This window comes from Scyliorhinus torazame, chromosome 2 (genome assembly GCF_047496885.1).
Source record: "Scyliorhinus torazame isolate Kashiwa2021f chromosome 2, sScyTor2.1, whole genome shotgun sequence".
Classification (NCBI taxonomy): Eukaryota; Metazoa; Chordata; class Chondrichthyes; order Carcharhiniformes; family Scyliorhinidae; genus Scyliorhinus; species Scyliorhinus torazame.
In genome coordinates, this window is record NC_092708.1 from 187,223,269 (window position 1) to 187,247,706 (window position 24,438).

Here is a 24,438-nt window from a genome sequence, read left to right on the forward strand (position 1 = left end):
GGTTCAATCAGTGGCCGCCAGCCTCATTAACATAGTTAAATTGCCAGGCAGCCTTCTGGAAGCCCATTGGCTGCCCACCCCTTGCCTCAGCAAAACCTGGGGATGGGCAGGCTGGAGCCGAGTTCCTGATGCGTTTGGACCCCACTGGGCCACCTGAACCCTGGGCCTAGAACATTCCTGGTTGCCGTGGTGAAACCCAAGAAGGAAAAATGTAAAATATTTCCTAACTTAAGAACAATTTGGGGCTGTGGTGAAACCAAAAGATTTGAGTGACCAGTTACAGAAATCAAAATGTAATCAAAACAGCAAATGAAATATTGGCACAAATAGAAAAGCTAAACACTGCAGACGATGGAAATGATTCAAAAAGGAAATTCTGTAAATGCTCAACAGGTCGGCAGTGCCTGTGGCGAGAGAAACAGAGTTAATGTTTCAGATCTGTGACCTTTCATCAGAACTTCCCAAGTATTTTCAACATTTCTTTTTACTTTGTATTATAATGCAATGTTGGCCTTTGTTGAAAGAGGGGTGGACGTTATGTAATATCTGGTGTACTGTGTTCAGTTCTGGACATTAAATCTCAGAAATGGTGTTGATTAGCATTCGTTCATGGGATCTGGGCGAGGCCAGCATTTGTTGCCCATCCCAAATTGAACTTGCGAAGGTGGTGGTGAGTCACCTCCAGACTTGACTATTCCAATATTATGAAAGCAAAACTCTGCGGATGCTGAAATAAAAGCTGGAAGTGCTGGAAAAACTCAAGCAGGTCCAGCAGCATCTGTGGAGAGAGAAACAATGAATGTTTCAAGTCCAATGTGACTACTCTTTGCTACCCAATGGTTGGCTATTCCAGTGCTCTCCTGGCTGCTCTCCAATAAATCTATGCTTATCCAAAACTTTGGTTTGGCACAAAGTCCTGTTACCAATCCCTCCTCTGGCTCCCTGTCCATCCCCCACTCCTCCTGATCACTTTAACCTCTTCCAGCACGCTAACACCTTGGGGCCGCTCTTCAGAACACAAACATTTTTCGTGAATTAGCGCCTGAAATCCTTTTCTCTTTTTCAGGTGGAGATGTCTTCAGCTTTGGGCACTTTCCGTGGAGGCCGGACTGTGAGGCCAGTCACTCAGCAGTCCCCACTCTGGAACACGTCTTAACAGGCTTGCATGTGATTAGTGTGGCAGCTGGAGGCCACCACAGTGGAGCAGTAACGCAGGATGGAGCAGTGTACATGTGGGGAGAGAACTCATACTGCCAGTGCGCAGTCCAAGGTCAAAGCCAGATCCTGACCCCCACTCTGGTCACAATCTCCGACCCTGAAACCAACCCCCCTGAGCTCGCCAAGACAGTGCAACTGGCTTGCGGAGAACAGCACACGCTGGCCTTGTCGTCGAAGCGAGAGGTTTGGGCCTGGGGCAGCGGCTGCCAGCTCGGACTCGTCACAACCACTTTCCCTGTGGCAAAGCCTCAGAAGCTGGAGCATCTCGCTGGCCGGGCAGTGATGCAAATCGCTTGCGGTGCCCACCACAGTCTGGCTCTGGTTCAGAAACCCTGGCCCCACAAGAAGAGGCAGAACTCGGAAAAATGCCACCACTGCCACCAACTGCTGCTGACCATGATGGACAAAGAAGACCACGTGATCATTTCGGACAGTCACTATTGTCCGCTGGGCATGGAGCTGTCCAATTCCGAACACAAGCACTCAGCCCTGAATGCCAATAACCACTGCTCCCCTTTTGAGCAGCTTCCTCACAATTATGTCACAGGCACAGGAAGCTCCGAACTTCCCCAAACAGTGCAGCCCGAGCACTCGCCGGACGGTGCCGATAAAGTGGAACTGGCAAAAAATCCCGATAACTCTGAGGAGGGAGAGCCTCCCAGCCTGCAGCAGGAGCTAAGCGAAGCGGCAAACAACACCAAAGCCAGGAGTTCACACTACCCCGACGAGGAGGCAGTGAAGGCGTATCTTAGAAAGTTGTCAGACAACTCCCAACTGGACTCCTCTGTGAAAAACAAGCATCCTCCGAGCCTGCCACCATTAACCACATCCGAGGACGCCCAACCCACCAGCCCTTCCTCTGTAGCCCCTTCGACTTTCAATAACCTGGTGGTCTCCTGTGCCTCAGTGGTTGGGGAAAGAGTAGCCGCCACTTACGAAGCCCTTTCGCTCAGAAAAGTGGTGAATTACTACTACCCCGCCCAGAGTGCAGTTGCGGCTTGCATTGGCAGCCCAGCCAGTGGCGGAATCCAGCACAAGGAGACCAGAGAGGAGCTGGTGAAAATGGAGGAGTGCATGCCCGACAAAAAGAGCTTCAGCCTGGGGGATATCCGGGAGCAAGGCACAGAGGGGATGTGCCGGCGACTGTCTCTGCCAGGTCTTCTCTCTCAAGGTAGTGCACCACAACAAGCAACGGTGGGGTTCAGACAGGTAGAGGTCATTAGCCCAAAGGAGCCATTGGTCCAGCTGAAGCAATAACATCTCCAGCAGTTTCTCTGCAAAAGGCAGATGAATGATTTGTGTAGACGCCCTCTGTCACCACTTCAATCATTCGCCAGTCTCCCTCTGATCCACCGATAGTGTGCATCAGTCTCACCCTGACCCACTTCTGTGATTTTCTCTCTTGAACTTGATTGATTGTTATAAGAATAATGCTTGGAATCATTGCCAGTAGTTTAAAGAAAAGTTTCAGTTAAGTTGTGGTCTAACTGAACCATTTTTATTTGCCTGATATGAATATATCCAATACCTGCCGTGTGTTATGGGTTATCTAATTGTTGAATTAGTGCACCAAGATCCATTTTGCTCACAACTCCTGATCATATTGCAGCCCCAAACTTATGAACCTACAAAAGGGGAGCAGGAACAGGCCACTCAGCCCCTTTGGCCTAGTCCACCATTCAGTAAGATCATGGCTCATCTGCTTGTGGTCTGAACAATTAGCTGAAGGAAACGTTGATCCCTTAGAATCAGAGACAGGAGAAATGATCATGGGGAATGAGGAAATGGCAGCGTATTGGATATACTTTGCGTCTGTCCTGGTTTGTATCCAGAAAACACAAGGTCCAGAAATAGGTGATACCCTCAGAGTAGAATGTTAATAACAGCAGAGAAAAAGTATGGGAAAAACTTAAGGGACTAAAATCCAACAAATTCCCAGGGCTTACACAGTAGGCTTCTAAACGAGGTAGCTGCAAAGATAGTGGATGTGCTAACTATGATTTTCCAAAATTCCTTCGATTCGGGAATAGTCCCAGATTGAAAGTTGGCAAATGTTACGCCACTTTTCAAGAAAGAAGGGAGAGAGAAAACAATGAACTGCAAGCCAGTTAGTCTGACATCAGATGTTGGGAAAATGCTGGAATCTATTATGGAGGAAGTCTTAACAATGCACTGAGAAACGTATAGTATGATTAGAACAAACCAACATGGTTTTATTAAAGTGAAATCCTGTTTGACACATTTATTAAAGTATTTTGAGGATGCAACTAGTAGGGTAGATAAAGGGGGAACAGTCGATGTAGTATACTTGGATTTCCAAAAGGAATTTGATAAGGTGCCGCACGAAAGGTTAATAGACAAAATAAAGGCTCATGGAGTTGGGATAATATATTAGCACAGGTCGAGGATCGGTTAATCAATAGAAAACAGAGTGGGGATAAATGAAGCTTTTTCAAGTTGGCAGGCAGTGAATAATGGAGTGCTGCAAGGATCAGTGCTATACTGATGACTGATGAAGAGACAGAGTCATGTAACTAAGTTTGCTGATGATACCAAACTAGATGGAAAGATAAGCTACGGGGAGGATACAGAGAGGCTGCAATGTGAACAGATTAGGTGAATGGACAACAAGATGACAAATGGACTCCCCGTGTTTGCGTGGGTTTCGCCCCCACAACCCAAAGATGTGCAGCAAAAGTGGATTGTTTACGCTAAGTTGCCCCTTAATTGGAAAAAATGAATTGGGTACACTAAATGTATATTAAAAACAAGATGACAGATGGAGTATAATGTAGGGAAGTGTGAAGATATTCACTTTGGTCATAAGAATATAAAGGCAGAGGGCGGCATATGGCGCAGTGGATAGCACTGGGACTGCGGCGCTGAGGACCCGGGTTCGAATCCCGGCCCTGGGTCACTGTCCGTGTGGAGTTTGCACATTCTCCCCATGTCTGCACGGGTTTCACCCCCACAACCCAAAGATGTGCAGGTTAGGTGGATTGGCCACGCTAAATTGCTCCTTAATTGGAGAAAAAAATAATTGGGTACTCTAAATTTATTGGAAAAAAAAGAATATAAAGGCAGAACATATTTTAAAAGGTGAGAAACTTACAAGTTTTGATGTTCAAAGAGACTTGGGTGTTCAATGAATGCAGAATGTTCGCATGCATGTGTGGCAAACAGTTAGAAATGCAAATAGAATGGTGGCTTTTATTGCAAGAGGATTGGAGTAAAATAATAAAGAGGTCTTGTTGCAGTTCTTCAGGGTTTTGACGAGGCCACATCTGGAATACTGTGGGCAGCACGGTAGCATGGCGGTTAGCACAATTGCTTCACAGCACCAGGATCCCAGGTTCAATTCCCGCTTGGGTCACTGTCTGTGCGGAGTCTGCATGTTCTCCCCGTGTGTGCGGGTGGGTTTCCTCCGGGTGCTCCGGTTTCCTCCTACAGTCCAAAGATGTGCAGGTTAGGTGGATTAGCCATGCTAAATTGCCCTTAAGTGTTCAAAATTCCCCTTTGTGTTGGGTGGGGTTACTGGGTTATGGGGATAGGGTGGAGATGTGGGCTTGGGTCGGGTGCTCTTTCAAAGAGCCGGTGCAGACTCGATGGGCCGAATAGCCTCCTTCTGCACTGTAAATTCTATGATTCTATCATACAGTATTGGTCTCCACATTTAAGAATACATCGGTGGCGGTGCAGTGAAGGTTCACTCAATTGGTCCCGGCGATGAGGGGGTTGTCCTATGATGAGAGGCTGAGTAAATTGGTCTCGTATTCTCTGGCGTTTAGAAAAATGACAGTTAATCTTCTTGAAACCTATAAAATTCTGAATTGATTTGATAGAGTCGATGCTTAGAGATTGTTTACGTTGGTTGGGGAATCTAAAACACAGGATACAGTCTCAGGTTAATGAATGGAGATGAGGAGAAAGTTCTTCACTCAAAGGGTTGTGAATCTTTGAAATTCTCCATCCCAAAGGGTAGTGGATGCTAAATTGTTGAATATATTTAAGGCTGGGACAGACAGATTTTTGGTCGCCCAGGGAATTGAGGAACACAAGGAGCAGGTGGTAAAATTGAGTTGATGACCTGGATCAGCCATGATTGAATGGCAGAACAGGCTCGGTGGGCTTTTTGGTCTGCTTCCACTTCTTATGCTCTTTCCTGTCTCCCATACCTCTTGATTCCCTTGTCAATCAGGAATCTATCTCACTCAGCCTTAAAAATATTCAATGACCCCTGTCTCCGCTGCCATCTGGGGAAGAAAGTTCCACAAACTCAGAAAAATATTCACCTCATCTCAGTCTGAAATGGGACACACCCTTATTTTTAAACAGTGTCCCCTAGTTCTTGTCTCTACCACAAGGTGAAACATCCGCCCAGCATCCATTCTGTCAAGCTCGCTCAGAATCTGATATGTTTCAATCAGATCAACTCTCGTAATGTCTGCTCTTTGGTTTAATACTCACCCTTATTTGTGCTGGTCATTCTGACCTGACCCCCAGATATGACATCATTACATATACACTAATTAACTTTCCCTTCATCCTAGGATACAGGCCCTCACCTAGAGTCTGATTCATGGTGGGATATGGTGTTGGGTACCCTCCAGTTGTTAAGATATAGAAGACCAACCCTGCTGTCCCAGGGATCCTAGGACCCACCATTACCACAGCTAATTAATTGAGAAATCCTTTCAGATTTTTGCCTCCACTGGACTGACTGATGCATGTGTTGACCAGCCTGTGTAAGAAGAACACCCGGATATCAAAAGTAAATTTTTCTCTTACTGGTTCAACGCTTGACCCCTTGTCCTACTCAATTTAATTCAAAGCAGATTCCCTCTCTTCCCCCCCCCCCCCCCCCCCCACCCCCAAATTTAGCTTTTACAATACCTCAAAGTCCACAGTCACACCACTCCCTTTCCAACATGGAGCGAAAGAATTTCTCTAGTTTTACATCCTAGCTGGGTTGCCTCCACACTATGGGCCTGCCTTATGCCCCTTCTCTCTGTTAAGTCAACATATTTCTTGGTTGCCATGACTGGACTCTGTGCTGACTACAATCTTGTGCAGTTTGATCCGGGCTTTGATGAAGAGTCATGCAGACTCGAAACGTTAGCTCCGTTCTCTCTCCATAGATGCTGTCAGAGACCTTGAGATTGTCTAGTATTTTGTGTTTTTGTTTGATCAGGGCTTTGTCTTACTTGGTAATTATAGTTTAACTGATTATAGATTAGGCATTGTGTGTTGCATCTATTAAGGCTCCTTGGTCTTTTCCAGCTCCATCATTTTCAATTTGCCACCTTCTATGTAGCAGATAGCATACTTTCAACAAGTAGCTGTACTTGGATCGAACTGAGAAAATTAAGGACAATATAATAAAGGTAACAAAAGTAGCATAAGGGAAGCAAAGTTAAGACTTAAAAGTCTCCAAAGACTTAAGGCAGGGTCTTTCCATTGCAGTGGGAGTGTTTGGAATGAAATAAGGTCCCTAGCGAAATTAGTATTCTTCAAGGGGCGTAACTAACAAGCTTAATCTAAAGGAACAGCGGAGCTCACATCCGTAATATGCTCCTACTGCATTATGTGGGAAGTCACGGACACTTCCAGTGTCCCTGGCGCCACATGTACCGGAAGTGTGTTCAACTGCAGCTGCTGGCGCTGGAGGGGCTGGTGAACTCATTGGGGAGCATCTACGATGCTGGCATTGTTGTGGACAGCATGTTCAGTGAGGTGGTCACACCACAGGTAAAGACTGAACTAGAAGAAAGGGAGGTGACCACCAGGCAGAGTAGAGGAAGGCGGGTAATGCAGGAGACCCTTGTGGCTGTATCCCTGTCTTAACAGATATACCATTTTATTTTTAAAAATAAATTTAGAGTACCCAATTATTTTTTTTTCCAATTAAGGGCAATTTAGCGTGGCCAATCCACCTAACCTGCACATCTTTGGGTTGTGGGGATGAAACCCACGCAGACATGGGGAGAATGTGTGAACTCCACAGTGACCCAGGGTCCAGATTCAAACCCGGCTCCTCAGCGCCAGAGGCAACAATGCTAACCACTGTGCCACATGCCGCCCCTAGATATACCATTTTCAATACTGTTGGGGGGGGGGGGGGCACAAGGGGGCAGACCTCTCAGGGGATAGCAGTGGAAGTCAAGTCAGTGGCACTGACTTGACTTCCGCTGCTGCACACGAGGGGAGGAAGAAGAATGGCAGGGCTACAGTGATAGTGGATTCACTAGTCAAGGGAATAGACAGGAGCTTCTGCGGCAGCAAAAGAGTCTCCAGGATGGTGTGTTGCCTCCTTGGTGCCAGGGTCAAAAATGTCTCAGAGTGGCTGCAGGGCATTCTGAAGGGAGGAGGGTGAACAGCCAATGACTGTTGTACATTTCGGTACCAACAACATAGGTTAAAAAAAGCAAAATATAGGGAATTAGGAAGTAAATTAAAACTTAGGACCTCAAAGGTAGCAATCTAAGGATTACAACTAGTGCCATGTCCTAGCAAGAGTAAAATTAACAGGATGTACCAGATGAATATGTGTCTAGAGAAATGGTGTAGGAGGGACGGATGCAGATCCCTGGGACATTGGGACTGGTTCTGAGGAAGGTGGGACCAATACAAGCAGGACAGGTTGGATCTGGGCAGGGCCCGAGAGGGTGTTTGCTAGTGTTGTCAGGGAGGGTTTAAACCAGAATGACAGGGGAATGAGAGCCTGAGCAGGGAGACAGAAGAGGAAGAAACAAAGATAGAAACAAAAAATAAGAATGTAAGAAGCAAAGGCAGAAAAACTAAGGAAGAAATGGGGCCAGAATGCAAAACAAAATAAAGCAAGTTTAAAAAAGACAAGTCTAAAAACTTTGTGTCTGAATGCGCAGAGCATTTGCAATAAGGTCGATGAATAACAGCACAAAGAGATATAAACTTTTATGATACAGTTGCAAAGACAGAGACATGGCTGCAGGTTCACCAACGATAGGAACTGAACATCTAGGGTATTTGTTCTTTAAAATATTTTTATTCGCCAAATCGTCATCATTTTCATCATACAAAAGAGAAACAGAAACAAAACAATCCCAACAATATAAAAAAAGAAAACAGTTCCTCCCTGCCCAACCCACAACCTCGCTTCCCCATTCAACAGTCAATGGCAACCAACTCCCGAAAGTGCATAATAAATAAACCCCAAGAATTGTAGAACCTTTCCTTCGCCCCCCTCAGCTCAGACTTCACCTTCTCCAGGGTCATAAACTCCAGCAGGTCCCTCCGTCACGCTGAGGAACAGGGTGGAGAGACTGACCTCCACCCCAGCAGGACCCGCCTACGAGCGATCAACGCGATGAAGGCTAAAACATCTTCACCCTCACCCACCTGCAAATTGGGCTGATCTGACACCTCGAATATGGCTTTGAGGGGAACAGGCTCCACGTTCATGTGCAAGACCCCCGAGATTGTGCTAAATCCCACCCTCCAAAATCGTTCCAGCTTCGGGCAGGACCAAAACATATGAGGTTTGCGGGGCCCCTCCCACATCGCTCATAGATATCCTCCAACCCCTCAAACAGATGTCTCATCCTCGATTTTGTGAGGTGTGCCCATGCACGACTTTCAACTGTACCAGCCCCAGCCTCTCACATGAGGTTGAGGCATTTACCCTCCGTACTACCTCACACTAAAATTCCTCTTCCATCGTCCCCCCCAGCTCCTCCTCCCTATTTGCCTTAATCTCCTCCATAGACATCCTGTCTTCCTCCAAGATACTCCCAAAGATCGCCGAAACAACCCCCCCTCTCCAGCCCACCTGCTAACAGCACCGCCTCCATCAACGAGGAGGCTGGCGCTATCGGGAAGGTCAGGAACAGCTTCTTGCGAAATCCCGAGCCTGCAGGTACCTAAACCCTTCCCCTTGTGCCAATCCATACGTCTCTCCCAATTCCTCCAAACACGCAAATTGTCTCCCGAGAAACAAAGTCCTTCATTTCATTGATCCCTTCCTCGCCCCATCTCCGAAACCTCGCATCCGTCCTCCCCGGCTCGAACCCATGATTCCCCCTAATCGACATCCCCCTGACCCGGCCTACCTTAAAATGTTGCCTAAACTGCTCCTACTTTCAAAGTGACCACTACCACCGGACTCACCGATACTTTCCTGGAGCCAGCGGGAACGGCGCCGTTGCCAGTGTCCGCAAGTCCTACCCCCTACATGTGAGTGGGTGTCGCTGGCGGGGCCAGTATTTATAGCCCATCCCTAATTGCCCTTGAAGGTGGTAGTGAGCTGCCTTTGTGAACCGCTGAGGTCCATGGTACACCCACAGTGCTGTTAGGCAGGGAATTCCAGGATTTTGTCCCAGTGACGGTGAAGGCAGGGTGATATATTTCCAATTCAGGATGGTGTGTGGCATGGGGGGGAAACCTACAGATGGTAGTGTTTCCAAGTATCTGCTGTTATTCTAGATGGGAGCAGTTCTGTGTTTGGAAGGTGCTGTCAGAGGAGCCTTGGTGAGCTACTGCAGTGCATCTTGTAGCTGGTACACACCGCTACCACTGTTCATCAGTGGTGGAGGGTGTGAATGTTTGTGGAAGGGGCAATCAAGCGGGTTGCTTTGTGCTGAATTCTATGATTATTTGTACTCATTAAACTGTATTTAATAGTTTTGAGGATCCATGAATCAATGACACATCGACAGATGTTTATGGATACCTGACGATACATGAAGATTCTGACTGGGTTTTAAGATTCAGTATATCGGTCCTATAATTTATTGTCCGAACATCAGTCTGGTCAGCTGTTTATTCTGCCATATACTGAATCAAATAGCTGAAATACTTCAGTGATGCTCCGTTCTATTCCTTTTCCAAAAAATAAATTAGAGTACCCAATTATTTTTTTTCCAATTAAGGAGCAATTTAGCGTGGCCAATCCACCTCCCCTGCACATCTTCACATTCTCCCATTGTCTGCGTGGGTCTCACCCCCACAACCCAAAGATGTGCAGGGGAGGTGGATTGGCCACTGTGAACTTTTTTATTGGAAATATTTTTATTTTGGCCACTCTAAACTGACCTTTAATTGGAAAACAAATACCGTGCACATCTTTAGGATTGTGGGGGTGAGACCCACGCAGACACGGGGAGAATGTGTAAACTCCACATGGATAGTCACCTGGGGCCGGGAACGAACCTTGGTCCTCAGCGCTGTGAGGCAGCAGTGCTAACCACTGCGCCACTGTGCAGCCCTTTCTGTTCTATTCCTTTTTTAAAAATATATATTTTTATTAAGGTTTTGCAGACTTTTTCATAATAAAACAGTAGTAACAATAATAACAAAACAAACTAGAGTGAACATTAACATAGTGCAAAAAGAAAATATACAATAACAATCAAATAAATATTACCCCACGCGACTCAGTCTTCCCACACCATCCCAATGAAGCACTCACCCCCCCCCACCCCCCAACGGATTGCTGCTGCTGACATTTTAATTTTCCCCGAGAAAGGCGATGAACAGCTGCCACCTCCGAAAGAACCCTAGCGTAGACCTTCTTAAGGCAAACTTTATTTTCTCGAGGCTGAGAAACCCAGCCATGTCGTTAACCCAAGTCTCTACACTCGGGGGCTTCGAGTCCCTCCACATTAACAAGATCCATCTCTGGGCTACTAGGGAGGCAAAGGCCAAGACGTCGGCCTCTTTCGCCCCCTGAACTCCCGGGTCTTCTGACACTCCAAAGATCGCTATCTTTGGAAGTACCCCGACCTCAGCCGGTTTATACATACACTTGCTACAGGCGCCTGGTACAGCAATTTCACCCAGCCAATAAAGCCCTCACCAAACCTGAACCTCCCCAGTGTTTCCCACAGGTACTCCCACTCCACCTGATCAAAGCTTTCTCTGCGTCCATCGCTGTTACCACCTCCGCCTCCCCTCCCTCTGAGGGCATCATAATAATATTCAAAAGTCTCCGGACATTGGTATTGAGTTGTCTGCCTTTAACAAACCCAGTCTGGTCTTCCTCTATCACCCCTGGGACGCAATCCTCAATTCTTGTGGCCAGAATCTTAGCTAGCAATTTGGCATCCACGTTTAAGAGCGAAATCGGGCTGTATGACCTGCAATGTTCCGGGTCCTTCCGTCGTTTAAGAATGAGTGAGATCAAGGCCTGTGACATTGTTGGGGGGAGGGTTCCTTTCTCTCTAGCCTCATTGAAGGTCCTCATCAGGAGTGGGCTCAGTATTTCCGAAACTTTCTTATAGAATTCTACCTGGTAACCGTCCGGCCCCGGGGCTTTACCCAATCGCATGCCCTCTATGCCCTTGACAATCTTCTCCAATTCAATCAGGGTCCCCAGCCCCTCCACAAGGTCCTCTTCCACCTTTGGAAACCTCAACTGGTCCAAAGGTTGCCTCATCCCTTCCGCTCCCGTCGGGGGCTCCGATTCGTATAGTTTACTATAGAATTCCTTGAAGACTCCGTTCACCCCCCCCCTGGATCCAAGACCATGTTACCCTCCTTATTCTTTACTCCCCCGATTTCCCTGGTCGCCTCCCTCTATCGCAGTTGGTGTGCCAGCATTCTACTCGCTTACTCCCCGTACTCATAAACTGCCCCCCTTGCCTTCCTCAGCTGTGCTACCGCTTTCTCTGTGGTCAGCAGTTCAAACTCCGCCTGCAGACTCCGCCGCTCCCTCAGTAGCCCCGCCTCGGGGGGCCTCCGCGTATCTCCTGTCCACTCGGAGTATCTCCTCCACCAGTCTCTCCCTCTCTCTTTTCCCTATGGGATCGAATTGAGATGAGCTCCCCTCTGACAACTGCCTTCAGAGCCTCCCAGACCGTTGCTGCTGCTACCTCACCCGTACCGTTTGTTTCCAGGTAATCCTGGATGTTCCTGCTAATCCACCCGCAAACCTCATCGTCCGCCAGCAGCCCCACATCCAGTCTCCAGAATGGGCGCTGCCCTCTCTCCTCACTAAGCCGCAGGTCCACCCAGTGCGGGGCATGGTACAAGACTGTGATTGCTGAGTATTCTGTCCCCGCCACCTTTGGGATTAACGCCCTGCTCAAGACAAAGAAGTCTATGCGGGAATAAACCTTATGAACGTGGGAGAAAAAAGAGAACTCCTTCGCTCTCGGCCGTGCGAACCTCCAGGGATCTCCCCCCCCCCCCCCCCCACCCCCACCCCCAATCTTCTCCATAAAACCCTTCAGTTTCTTCGCCACTGCCGGCCGCTTCCCTGTCCTGGACTTCGACCGGTCCAGCTCGGGGTCAATGATTGTGTTAAAGTCTCCCCCCATGATCAGGTTGTGTGACTCCAAGTCCGGGATTTTGCCTAGCATGCGTCTCATAAATTCCACGTCATCCTAATTCGGAGCGTAGACGTTCACAAACACCACTCGGACCCCTCCCACTTTCCACTCACCATTCTATACCTGCCCCCCTTATCTGCCACAATTCTCCCAGCCTCAAATGCCGTACCCTTACTGATAAGAATTGCTACTCCCCTGGTCTTCGAATCCAGCCCTGAATGGAACACCTGGCCTACCCAGCCCTTTCTCAATCTCGTGTGATCTGCGAGCTTTAAATGTGTCTCCTGGAGCATTGCTACTTCTGCCTTTAACCCCTTTAGATGCGCGAACGCGCGCGCTCTTTTGACCGGCCCATTCAAACCCCTCACATTCCACGTGATCAGCCTGGACCGGGGGCTAGCCCCCCGCCCCCGCCAACTAGCCATCGCCCTTTTTTGGCCAACCTCAAGCCCTTCACTGGCCCCGACCCTCATTTGGTACCCTGAAATTGATACCTCCTCTGTCAGAAAAGCAGCACCCCCCCCCCCCAACAGCCCCACAACCCAAAACCCCTCGCCAATCACCAGCTGACCACTTGCTCACCCCCCACTACGCTCTCGAGATTCAGCTGACCCATGCTGACCCGGCAGCTCCCGCCCCTGGCGCCGATTAGACTGTCGCCTCATTGTCCGGACCCCTCTCCCCACATGAATAAACCAATTAAACTACCTCTCCAGCTCCAGTGAGTAAATAGTAATACGAAACGAAAAGTAAACAGAAGACACTAACATTGCCCCGTGAGGAGACACTTGTTGAACCAAGGCTCCAACTTCCCGCAAAATCGCACTAGGTACAGGGCCCCCTCCCCCCTCTGGATCTCAACTTTGCTGAAAACACAGCACCCTCCAGCCTCCACCCTCCAATTCTCAAATTCTGTCTCCTGTACCTGTTTTCTAGGTCCTCCAGCCTCTCCTGCCACTTCTTGTGGAGGTCATCCTGCACCTCCACCTTGAGGGCCAATACGACCAACTCGTCCTCATGGTCGGATAGCTGTTTCTCCATCTCCTTAACCGCTTTCCCTTGTGTCGCCTGAGTTGCGATCGTTTGGTCTATTGATGCCTTCATCGGGGCCAGCATGTCAGCAAAGCAGCCCCTAAGGAACTCCTGTTGCTCCTGTGACCACTGCGCCCACGCTCCCTGGTCTATACCGGCCGCCATGCCGTGCCTCGGCGCCCGCTCTGCACTCTTCTGTCTGTTGGGACTTAAACGCTTCACCTGGCCACTCCTGGTCCAGCTATCCAGACAACAGAGAGGGCATCCTTTTGGCAGTGTTCGCTTCACCAATCTGCCCCAAAAAGTCAGTGAGAACTTCTGAAAAAAGGTCCGAATGTCCGTTCCAGACGGGAGCTGCCGAATGCGCGACCTACTCCTCCATAACCGCCACCGGAAGTCTTTCTGTTCTATTCCTTAGTGAATTATATTTGTCCATGATTATTTTCTCTTTGCCCCTTTGCTGACCCTGTGAACTCTGCCAGTGAATTAGCCCTCACCACCCCTAGGTGTATCTCCCTCCAGAACGTCTATTCATTAATGAGTTTGCTGTAATGTACCTTTAAAACCTCTGATGCGTTCGACCAGCCATCAGATCATTAAGGAGTCTGATTACTCAGAAGTTTTACCCAGGTGCCCTTATTTGCGAGATGAAAAAGGATAAAACAGGTTCACAATTTAACGCAATTTTATTCACAATTCTATTACCCAAGAAAATACAACTCAGACTCACAGCTAAGCTTTGGGTTTTACCCACACTTAGTAAAGGAGTCTGGCAGGCTACGATCACTCGATGTGGATGTCTTCTCTGGGTTTGAAACCCAGGGTCCTTTCTTCTTGCGATGGTTGTGCCTGGGCAACTCCCAGGTTATCGCTTAAGATCTGTATGATGTTGCTTTCTTTATACTGGGATGCTAGGGTTGAGTCATAGGTATACGCCCACCACTGCCATTGTCCTAGCCAGACCCCAACTTGTTAATGGGAAAGACAGGATACTCCTGTTTATCCATGGTGGTTCAATCAAGACCCATTGTCCTCTGAAACACCCATTGTCTGACCAGCCATCAGATCATTAAGGAGTCTGATGGCTTCTTTTGTCCTGCTGCAAAGTTGATCACCTGTATCTGGATGTTTGTTACATATTCATCACATTGTTCTTTAGAGTGGGTAATCACAAAGTCCATATAGCAAGAACAGGTTTATGCCTTGACTTGAGTGCTTTTGCAGATGGTCAGTATCGATTCCAGCCAGGGTCTCATGAGACAGCTTCTGTTCCTGGCCTATGTGTATCTTCTCAGCCTGTTTTCAGTACCACAACTGTGGATGATTGTATCAACATCATGGTGAAAGCTAGGGCAGCACGTTGGCGCAGTGGTTAGCACTGCTGCCTCACGGCACTGAGTTCCCAGGTTCGAATCCGGACCCTGGGTCACTGTCCATGTGGAGTTTGCACATTCTCCCCATGTTTGTGAGGGTTTCACCCCCACAACCCAAAGATGTGCACGGTAGGTAAATTGCCCCTTAATTGGAAAAAATGAATTGGGTATTCTAAATTTATAAAAATAAATATCATGGCCAAAGCGGAAACCTGGTTGAGGGGTAATGACACCTCCCCCCTTAATGAAACCTTCCTGCCTGGCTACACCTGCTACCACTTGTCCCGCCAAGATCACCAAGGTGACGGTATGGCCCTTATTACCAATCACACCTTGACCTGACCCCGTACTCCTCTGGCACTTCCTCCTTTGAGCATCTCGCCTTGTTCCAGCCCATCACCCCGTTATCAAAATCATCATTCTCTACGTCCTCGCAAGTAGTTGAAAATCTTTCTCACTGAAATATCTTCAATGCTTTCCTCGCTAAGCCTCTACACTGAATAATTTCATATCCTTGGTGATTTCAATCTCCATCTCAACTCATCACTTTCTCGCCCTCTTGGAGTTCACTGCCTCTTACTCTCTCTACGTAAACTCCCCTTGATCTTACCATCTCTCATGGTCATGTGACTTCTATTATGTCAGTTACAGATGATGCAATTTGTGATCACTTCCTTGTGTCACTCACCGCCCACATCACCCGACCACAGCCAAACTCTATCTCATTCTGTATTTGCTCATGAAAAAAACTCTCTTCCAATTTACTCACAACTTTGAAAATCCCAACTATGTAACCATTGACCCCAGTTTGTCACAACATTTCTGCAGCAACTGGACCGCTTCCTTATCTCTACCATTGCTGCTCAAGTCCAGTTACAACCACAACTCTTTCACTCTCGTCCTTACCTTTTCTCTGGTACAACCCTCATTTCCAGACCCTTAGGTTCAAGAACCATAGACGTGAAAGGATTTAGCGGACACCAGGTTTAGCTGTTCACTGCCAGATCTGGCTTGACTGCTTAAAACATTTATTGGGGCCTGCTCCTGCCTTCTAAAAGCACTCATTATTCCTGATCATCCTGGAATTGCAAAAATAACCGCCAGCTCCTTTTCTCTAAAGCAGGCAATCTTCTTAAACCCCTCTCCTCTTTTTTTTCCAATTAAGGGGCAATTTAGTGTGGCCAATTCACCTACATAGAACATAGAAAAATACAGCACAGAACAGGCCCTTCGGCCCACGATGTTGTGCCGAACCTTTGTCCTAGATTAATCATAGATTATCATAGAATTTACAGTGCAGAAGGAGGCCATTCGGCCCATTGAGTCTGCACCGGCTCTTGGAAAGAGCACCCGACCCAAGGTCAACACCTCCACCCAACTCTAAGGGCAATTTTGGACACTAAGGGCAATTTATCATGGCCAATCCACCTAACCTGCACATCTTTGGACTGTGGGAGGAAACCGGAGCACCCGGAGGAAACCCACGCACACACAGGGAGGACGTGCAGACTCCGAACAGACAGTGACCCAACCCGGAATCGAACCTGGGACCCTGGAGCTGTGAAGCAATTGTGCTATCCACAATGCTACCGTGCTGCCCTTAAGAACAAATTGATCTACACTATATCATTCTACCGTAATCCATGTACCTATCCAATAGCTGCTTGAAGGTCCCTCATGTTTCCGACTCAACTACTTCCACAGGCTGTGCATTCCATGCCCCCACTACTCTCTGGGTAAAGAACCTACCTCTGACATTCCCCCTATATCTTCCACCATTCACCTTAAATTCATGTCCCCTTGTAATGGTTTGTCCCACCCGGGGAAAAAGTCTCTGACTGTCTACTCTATCTATTCCCCTGATCACCTTATAAACCTCTATCAAGTCGCCCCTCATCCTTCTCCGTTCTAATGAGAAAAGGCCTAGCATCCTCAACCTTTCCTCGTAACACCTACTCTCCATTCCAGGCAACATCCTGGTAAATCTCCTTTGCACCTTTTCCAAAGCTTCCACATCCTTCCTAAAATGAGGCGACCAGAACTGTACACAGTACTCCAAATGTGGCCTTACCAAAGTTTTGTACCGCTGCATCATCACCTCACGGCTCTTAAATTCAATCCCCCTGTTAATGAACGCTAGCACACCATAGGCCTTCTTCACAGCTCTATCCACTTGAGTGGCAACTTTCAAAGATGTATGAACATCGACCCCAAGATCTCTCTGCTCCTCCACATTGCCAAGAACTCTACCGTTAACCCTGTATTCCGCATTCATATTTGTCCTTCCAAAATGGACAACCTCACACTTTTCAGGGTTAAACTCCATCTGCCACTTCGCAGCCCAGCTCTGCATCCTATCTATGTCTCTTTGCAGCCGACAACAGTCCTCCTCACTATCCACAACTCCACCAATCTTCGTATCGTGTGCAAATTTACTAACCCACCCTTCAACTCCCTCGTCCAAGTCATTAATGAAAATCACAAACAGCAGAGGACCCAGAACTGATCCCTGCGATACGCCACTGGTAACTGGGATCCAGGCTGAATATTTGCCATCCACCACCACTCTCTGACTTCTATCGGTTAGCCAGTTCGTTATCCAACTGGCCAAATTTCCCACTATCCCATGCCTCCTTACTTTCTGCATAAGCCTACCATGGGGAACCTTATCAAATGCCTTACTAAAATCCATATACACTACATCCACTGCTTTACCTTCATCCACATGCTTGGTCACCTCCTCAAAGAATTCAATAAGACTTGTAAGGCAAGACCTACCCCTCACAAATCCGTGCTGACTATTCCTAATCAAGCAGTGTCTTTCCAGATGCTCAGAAATCCTATCCTTCAGTACCCTTTCCATTACTTTGCCTACCACCGAAGTAAGACTAACTGGCCTGTAATTCCCAGGGTTATCCCTATTCCCTTTTTTGAACAGGTGCACGACATTCGCCACTCTCCAAACCCCTGGTACCACCCCTGTTGACAGTGAGGACGAAAAGATCATTGCCAACGGCTCTGCAATTTCGTCTCTTGCTTCCCATACAATCCTTGGATTCTATCCATTCCCCTGATCATCTTATAAACCTCTATTAAGTCGCCCCTCAACCTTCTCTGTTCTAATGAGAAAAGGCCTAGCACCCTCAACCTTTCCTCGTAAGACCTACTCTCCATTCCAGGCAACATCCTGGTAAATCTCCCTACCCTGCACATTTTTGGGTTGTGGGGGGCAAAACCCACGCAGACACGGGGAGAATGTGCAAACTCCTCACGGACAGTGACCCAGAGCCGGGATCGAACCTGGGACCTCGGCGCCGTGAGGCAGCAATGCTAACCACTGCGCCACCATGCTGCCCTAAACCCCTCTCCCCTGTCACCTCCGAACAACAAGCACGAGGATCTCAATGAGATGGAGATTAGTGAGATGGAGGTATTCCGATCAGCTGATTTATGATTTGATTTGATTTATTGTCATATGTACTGAAGTACAATGAAAAGTATTTTTATGCGACTGAGGGAATGTACACAGTACATACATAGTGGACAAAAGAATAATCAACAGAGAACATTGACAAATGGTACATCGACAAACAGTGATTGGTTACAGTGCGGAACAAGGGGCCAAACAAAGCAAACAAAACAAATACATGAGCAAGAGCAGCATAGGGCATCGTGAATAATGTTCTTATCTTACAGGGAACAGATCTGTCCGAGGGGGAGTCGTTGAGGGGTCTTGTAGCTGTGGGGAAGAAGCTGTTCCTAAGTCTGGATGTGCGGGTCTTCAGACTTCTGTATTGGTGGAAGGATCTGGAAGAAGGCAATGCCTGGGTGGGAGGGGTCTCTGATAATGCTGTCTGCCTTCCTGAGGCAGCGGGAGGTGTAGACAGAGTCAATGTGGGGATGGCAAGCTTGTGTGATGCTTTGGGCTGAGTTCACCACACTCTGCAGTTTCTTGCATTCTAACTGCCTAACATTCTCCTCCTTGTCCCTGCTCTAAACTCCCATCATTCTCTAGTTTATTTCCTATCTCCCCTTATGCTCTCTCTGAGCTCATCTTGTCCATGAGACCCACCTGTTGTTTCCTATTCCCACTAAACTGATCACCCAACTTGCCCTCCTGGTCCCTATTTTAACCAAGATTGTCAACTTTTCTCTCTCCTCAGGTGTTGACCCTCTCTCCTTTAAATCTGTCGTCATCACTCCTCTCCTCAAAATCATAAACTTTGACCCCACGGTCTTTGCAAACTAGCCTCCCATCTCCAAACTCTCTTTCCTGTCCAAAACTCTAAAAGTCTCCCAAGTTCATACCCATTTTCCTCAGAACTCCATGTTTGAATCCCTCCTATCAAGTTTCTGTTCTGTCACAGTACAAAAATGACTCCTGCCAAAGTCACAAATGACATCCTGTGTGAGTGTGACAAAGGGAAACTTTCCTTCCTCATCCTTCTCACACATGGGCATGGGCAGCACGGTAGCATAGTGGTTAGCACAATTGCTTCACAGCTCCAGGGTCCCAGGTTCGATTCCCGGCTTGGGTCACAGTCTGTGCGGAGTCTGCACGTTCTCCCCGTGTGTGCGTGGGTTTCCTCCGGGTGTTCCGGTTTCCTCCCACAGTCCAAAGATGTGCAGGTTAGGTGGATTGGCCATACTAAATTGCCCTTAGTGTCCAAAATTTCCCTTAGTGTTGGGTGGGGTTACTGGGTTATGGGGATAGGGTGGAGGTGTGGGCTTGGGTAGGGTGCTCTTTCAAAGAGCCGGTGCAGACTCGATGGGCCGAATGGCCTCCTTCTGCACTGTAAATTCTATGAATTCTATGATTCTCGTCCTATCTTCAGTCTTTGACATGGTGACCACACCACCCCCCTCCAGCAACCCTCCACTGTTGTCCAGCTGGATGGGACTGCCATTGCCTGGTTCCATTCTTAACTACTTCCAAATCAAATCACTTGCAATGACTTCTCTTGCTGTCCTGCACATACCTCAGGTGTCCCCGAATGATCTAATCTTGGCCCCTCTTATTTCTTGTCTTACATGCTGCCCCTCAGCGATATCATCTAAAAACACAGTTTTAGTTTTCACAAGTACACTGACAATACCCAGCTCTATCTCACCACCACTACAACTCTCGAGTCCTCCATTTTTGCTCAATTATCAAACTGATTCTCCGACATCCAGTACTGGATGAGCAGAAATGTCTTCACCTCCTGACTCCCCAAAACCTCCATCATCTACAAGGCACAAGTCAGGAATATTCTGTACTTGCCTGGCAGCCCATCCACAAACATTCACTCCCTCCACCACTGACGCACAGTAGAAGCAGTGTGTACCATCTACATGATGTACTGCAGTAACTCACCAAGGTTCCTTAGGCAGCATCTTCCAAACCCACAACCACTACCATCTAGAAGGACAAGACAGCAGATATCTGGGAACCCCACCACCTGGATGTTCCCCTCCAAGCCACACACCATCCTGACTTGGAAATATATCGCCGTTCCTTCATTGTCGCTGGGTCAAAATCCTAGAATTCTCTCCCTGTATTTGCGTGGGTTTCGCCCCCGCAACCCAAAGATGTGCAGGCTCGGTGGAATGGCCACGCAAAATTGCCCCTTAATTGGAAAAAATGAATTGGGTACTCTAAAATTTTTTTTTAAAATCCTGGAATTCCCTCCCGAACAGCACTACCATCACCTGGTTCCATTCTTTTCTAATCATAGCCAGAAAATCACTTGCAATGACTTCTCTTCCTGCTCCCGCATCTACATCCGGTGTCCTCCAACGATCTATCCTTGGCCCCTCCTATTTTTCATCTAACATGCTGCCTCTCTGTAGGACACTGTGGGTGTACCTATAACACATGGACTGCAAAAGTTCAAGAAAGCAGCTCACCACCATCTTCCCAAGGGCAATTACAGATGGGCAATAAATGCTGGCCTAGTCAGCGATGCCCACTTCCCATGAATTAATTTAAAAAAATTAAATATTGGGGCAACTGAAGCCATTTGTTTTGGCTTTGACAAAGAGTATTCCAGACTTGAAACATTAGCTCTGTTCTCTCTCCACACACTCTGTCAGACCTGCTTTGATTGTCCAGCATTTTCTGTTTTCCCAACTTTTGGGGGTCCCTGATTCAAACTCTGTTCGATAATGCCTGAGTCCTCTCTGCCTGGAAACAGATTGTGATTAAGCCAGTCCGTTTGCAATCTTGATGTCGTAGTTGATCCCGAGATAAGCTTCTGGTGTCGTAATAATTATCTCACTAAAACCAGCTATTTCCACCTTCGTAATATCACTTAACTTTGCCCGTCTCCGCTCATCTGTTGCTGGAACCCTCATTTATGTCTTCCTTACCTCTCCACTCAAATATTCCAACACACTCCTGGCTGCTCTCCCACAATCTATCCTCTGTTAACTTTTTAAAAAATAAATTTAGAGTACCCAATTAATTTTTTCCAATTAAGGGGCAATTTAGCGTGGCCAATCCACCTACCCTGCGCATTTTTGCGTTGTGGGGGCGAAACCCACACAAACACAGGGAGAATGTGCAAACTCCACACGGACAGTGACCCAGAGCTGGGATCGAACCTGGGACATCGGCGCCGTGAGACAGCAGGGCTAACCCACTGCGCCACCGTGCTGCCCCTAGCCTCTGTTAACTTGAGGTCTTCCACGTCATAACTCACAGCAGGTCTCGCCCCATGCGCACTAACCTACATCGGCTCCCAGTCAAGCAGCACCTTCATTTTAAAATTCGCATCCTGGTTTTCAAAACCCTCCATGGCTTCGCTATCCCTATCTCTGGAATCTCCTTCAGCCTGACAATCTGCATGAGATACTGCTCGATTTCCAGCCTCTTGAGCATTCCCAATTAGAATTGCTTCACTATTGGTGGCCGTCAATTGCCCTGGACCCAAAGCTCCGAAATTCCCTCCATACCTCTCCATTTCTCTACTTTGCTCTCCTTCTTTATAACACTTTTTAAAACCTAACCTCTTTGACCAGGCTTTTGGTCACCTGATCTAATATCTCTACATGTTGGTCAGCATCATACTTTGTTTGATAACACTCCCGTGAAGTACTTTGGGATGTTTCATTATGTTAAAAGGTGCTATATAAATATAGGTTATTGCTGTTAAGATATTGAACAGATAAAGACCAACTCTAGATGATAGAGAATGGGAACTTGCTTGTGACGGTGATCTACGGCACGCGAGCCAAGAACGTTTGTTTCAGATCGCAACCATGCATGGGGGTATCAGACTATCAAGGCCACAAACGCTCCTACATTCACGTACAAGTGAGTGTGTCTTTTTCTTTCAGTTTCCCCGAGGCTTCTCAGGAAAGCTGGGCGTGCAAGAATCAGATCGGTGAGCCTTACCCCCACGCCTGGCAGCGAGGCCGATGCACACCTTCCTTCCTTACAGACAGAGTTATGGAGCTGGGGACGAGGCAAAGAAGGTCAGCTGGGCCACGGAGATGTACTGCCCAGGTAAGCTGATTGCAAGTACCTAATGATATGCACCATCTCGACCCTTGCTCCTTTCTTTTCTGCCTTATTGCCTCTTCAAAACTGGTATTTCTCAGATGTACAAAGATGAAGAAATGGGGTTTCATTGCATAATAAAAGTTTGCTGATGGCACCATATTAGGTGGCACACTAGATACCTGAAATTGGAGCAGAAAGTGAGAATGCATTGGGCCTTTAGAGGATCTCCAAATGCTAAGCACAGTGTTGGGTTGTTGATGGGTGTGATTAGTATTACAGGGCTAAGCAGTGGTCACTCACACAATAACAATGTTCTCGTCCTGTCTCTAGGCTTCATCCCCTGTGCATCAAGAGTCTGAGCAGCAAGGAAGTGGTCCAGGTGGTGGCTGGTGCCTATCATTCATTGGCCTTAACCGCCAGGTCGCAGGTAAGATCCATACCCACACGCTCTACTTTTGTGAGTGTGTGTCTGATCTGTGGGAGAGTCAGGGAGGGCTCTATCTGAACAAGCAAACTGAGCCCCTGGAGAGTACGGTGAGTTTTCATTGCTCTTTTACTTGTCGGTCTGAAGATCCAATGTTCTTAGCACAGAAATACCTGGGATTGATCATTGATCAACAGCAATACCTCATTTAGACAAACTTCCCTTGTTGGGAACATCGCCTTGGCTCGACCAAGGAGAAAATTCAGTAACCACTATTACCTGCATGAGCACAAGGCTGATGAGGTGGGGGAATAAATACCAAACCTTTTTTTTTTTAATTTAGTGTACCCAATTCATTTTTTCCAATTAAGGGGCAATTTAGTGTGGCCAATCCACCTACTCTGCACATCTTTGGGTTGTGGGGGCGAAACCCATGCAAACACGGGGAGAATATGCAAACAGTGACCCAGAGCCGGGATCGAACCTGGGACCTCGGCGCCGTGAGGCTGCCGGGCTAACCCACTGCGCCACCGTGCTGCCTTAAATACCAAACCTTAAGAGTGTCCTGTAAAGTTTCAGGTTTGGTTGTATCCTGTGCATGTAGGTAGAAGCTTATAAAGATTTAAAACTGACCTGTTTTCCACAATTTTCTTCCTCCAGGTGTATTCATGGGGCAGTAACACTTACGGGCAACTTGGCCACACAGAGTCACCCACCGTCATGCCTCGCCTCATCAAGGTACAGCTCTCCCAAGCGTTCCAACGACTTGAAAATATGAACCGACATTTAAAAATTGTTCTGAAGACATGCACAGAAGCTGCTAACATAGGCAGACTAGATAAAGACCCACTTTGAGGACCATTGGCCTAACATACACGACATTGAACTGCAGAGACACAACTGCCCAGTTAAGAGTCTCAGTTTTCTGTGCTGAGTTAGATGATCTTGGTAAGGCCGCAGCTCCCCCTTAACAATTGGAGGGATAAAGTCCCCCAGGATTCCTTCTGCTTGTCACTGTAAAGTTCCAATGTGCAGTTGTAGGGTGGAAAGAGGAGCAAGTTTTGCTTCTCCTTGGAATCAATCATCCTGCCAACACCAGGCTTTAGTGATGATGGTAGAGGGTTAACTATTGGTCAAGACACTGGAAGAATTTCCCTGTTCGTCTTTGAAATAATCGAGCAGGATATTTAATTCCCTGTTCTTCTTTGAATCAGTACCTCGGGATGTTTCCCATCCACCCAAGAGGACAGACAGGGCCTTAGGCTGATGTTGCATCTGAAAGATGGCACCTCCAACAGTGCAGTACTGAAGTGTCAGCCTAGTGTATGGTCACAAGACTCTTGATGGGGGCTTGAACCTACAACCTTCTGACTCAAGAGGTGAAAGTGCCAGAGTTAACAAGAGAGATGGAGCATACTCCTAGCGCTTTCTCCTTCATAGGATGTGAGCGTCGATGGCTGGGACAGTATTTGTTGCCCATCCCTAATTGCCCTTGAACTGAGTGGATTGCTTGGCCATTTCAGAGGGCAGTTAAAAGTCAATCACATTGCTGAGAAAGCACCGGGAGTATGCTCCATCTCTCTTGTTAACTCTGGCACT

The 24,438-nt window shown here is 47.6% G+C and overlaps 1 protein-coding gene across 1 annotated transcript in view; it reads left to right on the top strand.

The window, feature by feature from the left end:
• The window catches only part of als2b (alsin Rho guanine nucleotide exchange factor ALS2 b), a 296,702-nt gene that overhangs the window by 103,762 nt on the left and 168,502 nt on the right, over nucleotides 1-24,438 (top strand). The window contains 4 exon segments of the mRNA XM_072481260.1: nucleotides 1,067-2,389; nucleotides 22,250-22,418; nucleotides 22,746-22,842; nucleotides 23,500-23,577. Of these exon segments, the coding sequence (XP_072337361.1) occupies nucleotides 1,067-2,389; nucleotides 22,250-22,418; nucleotides 22,746-22,842; nucleotides 23,500-23,577 (1,667 nt within the window).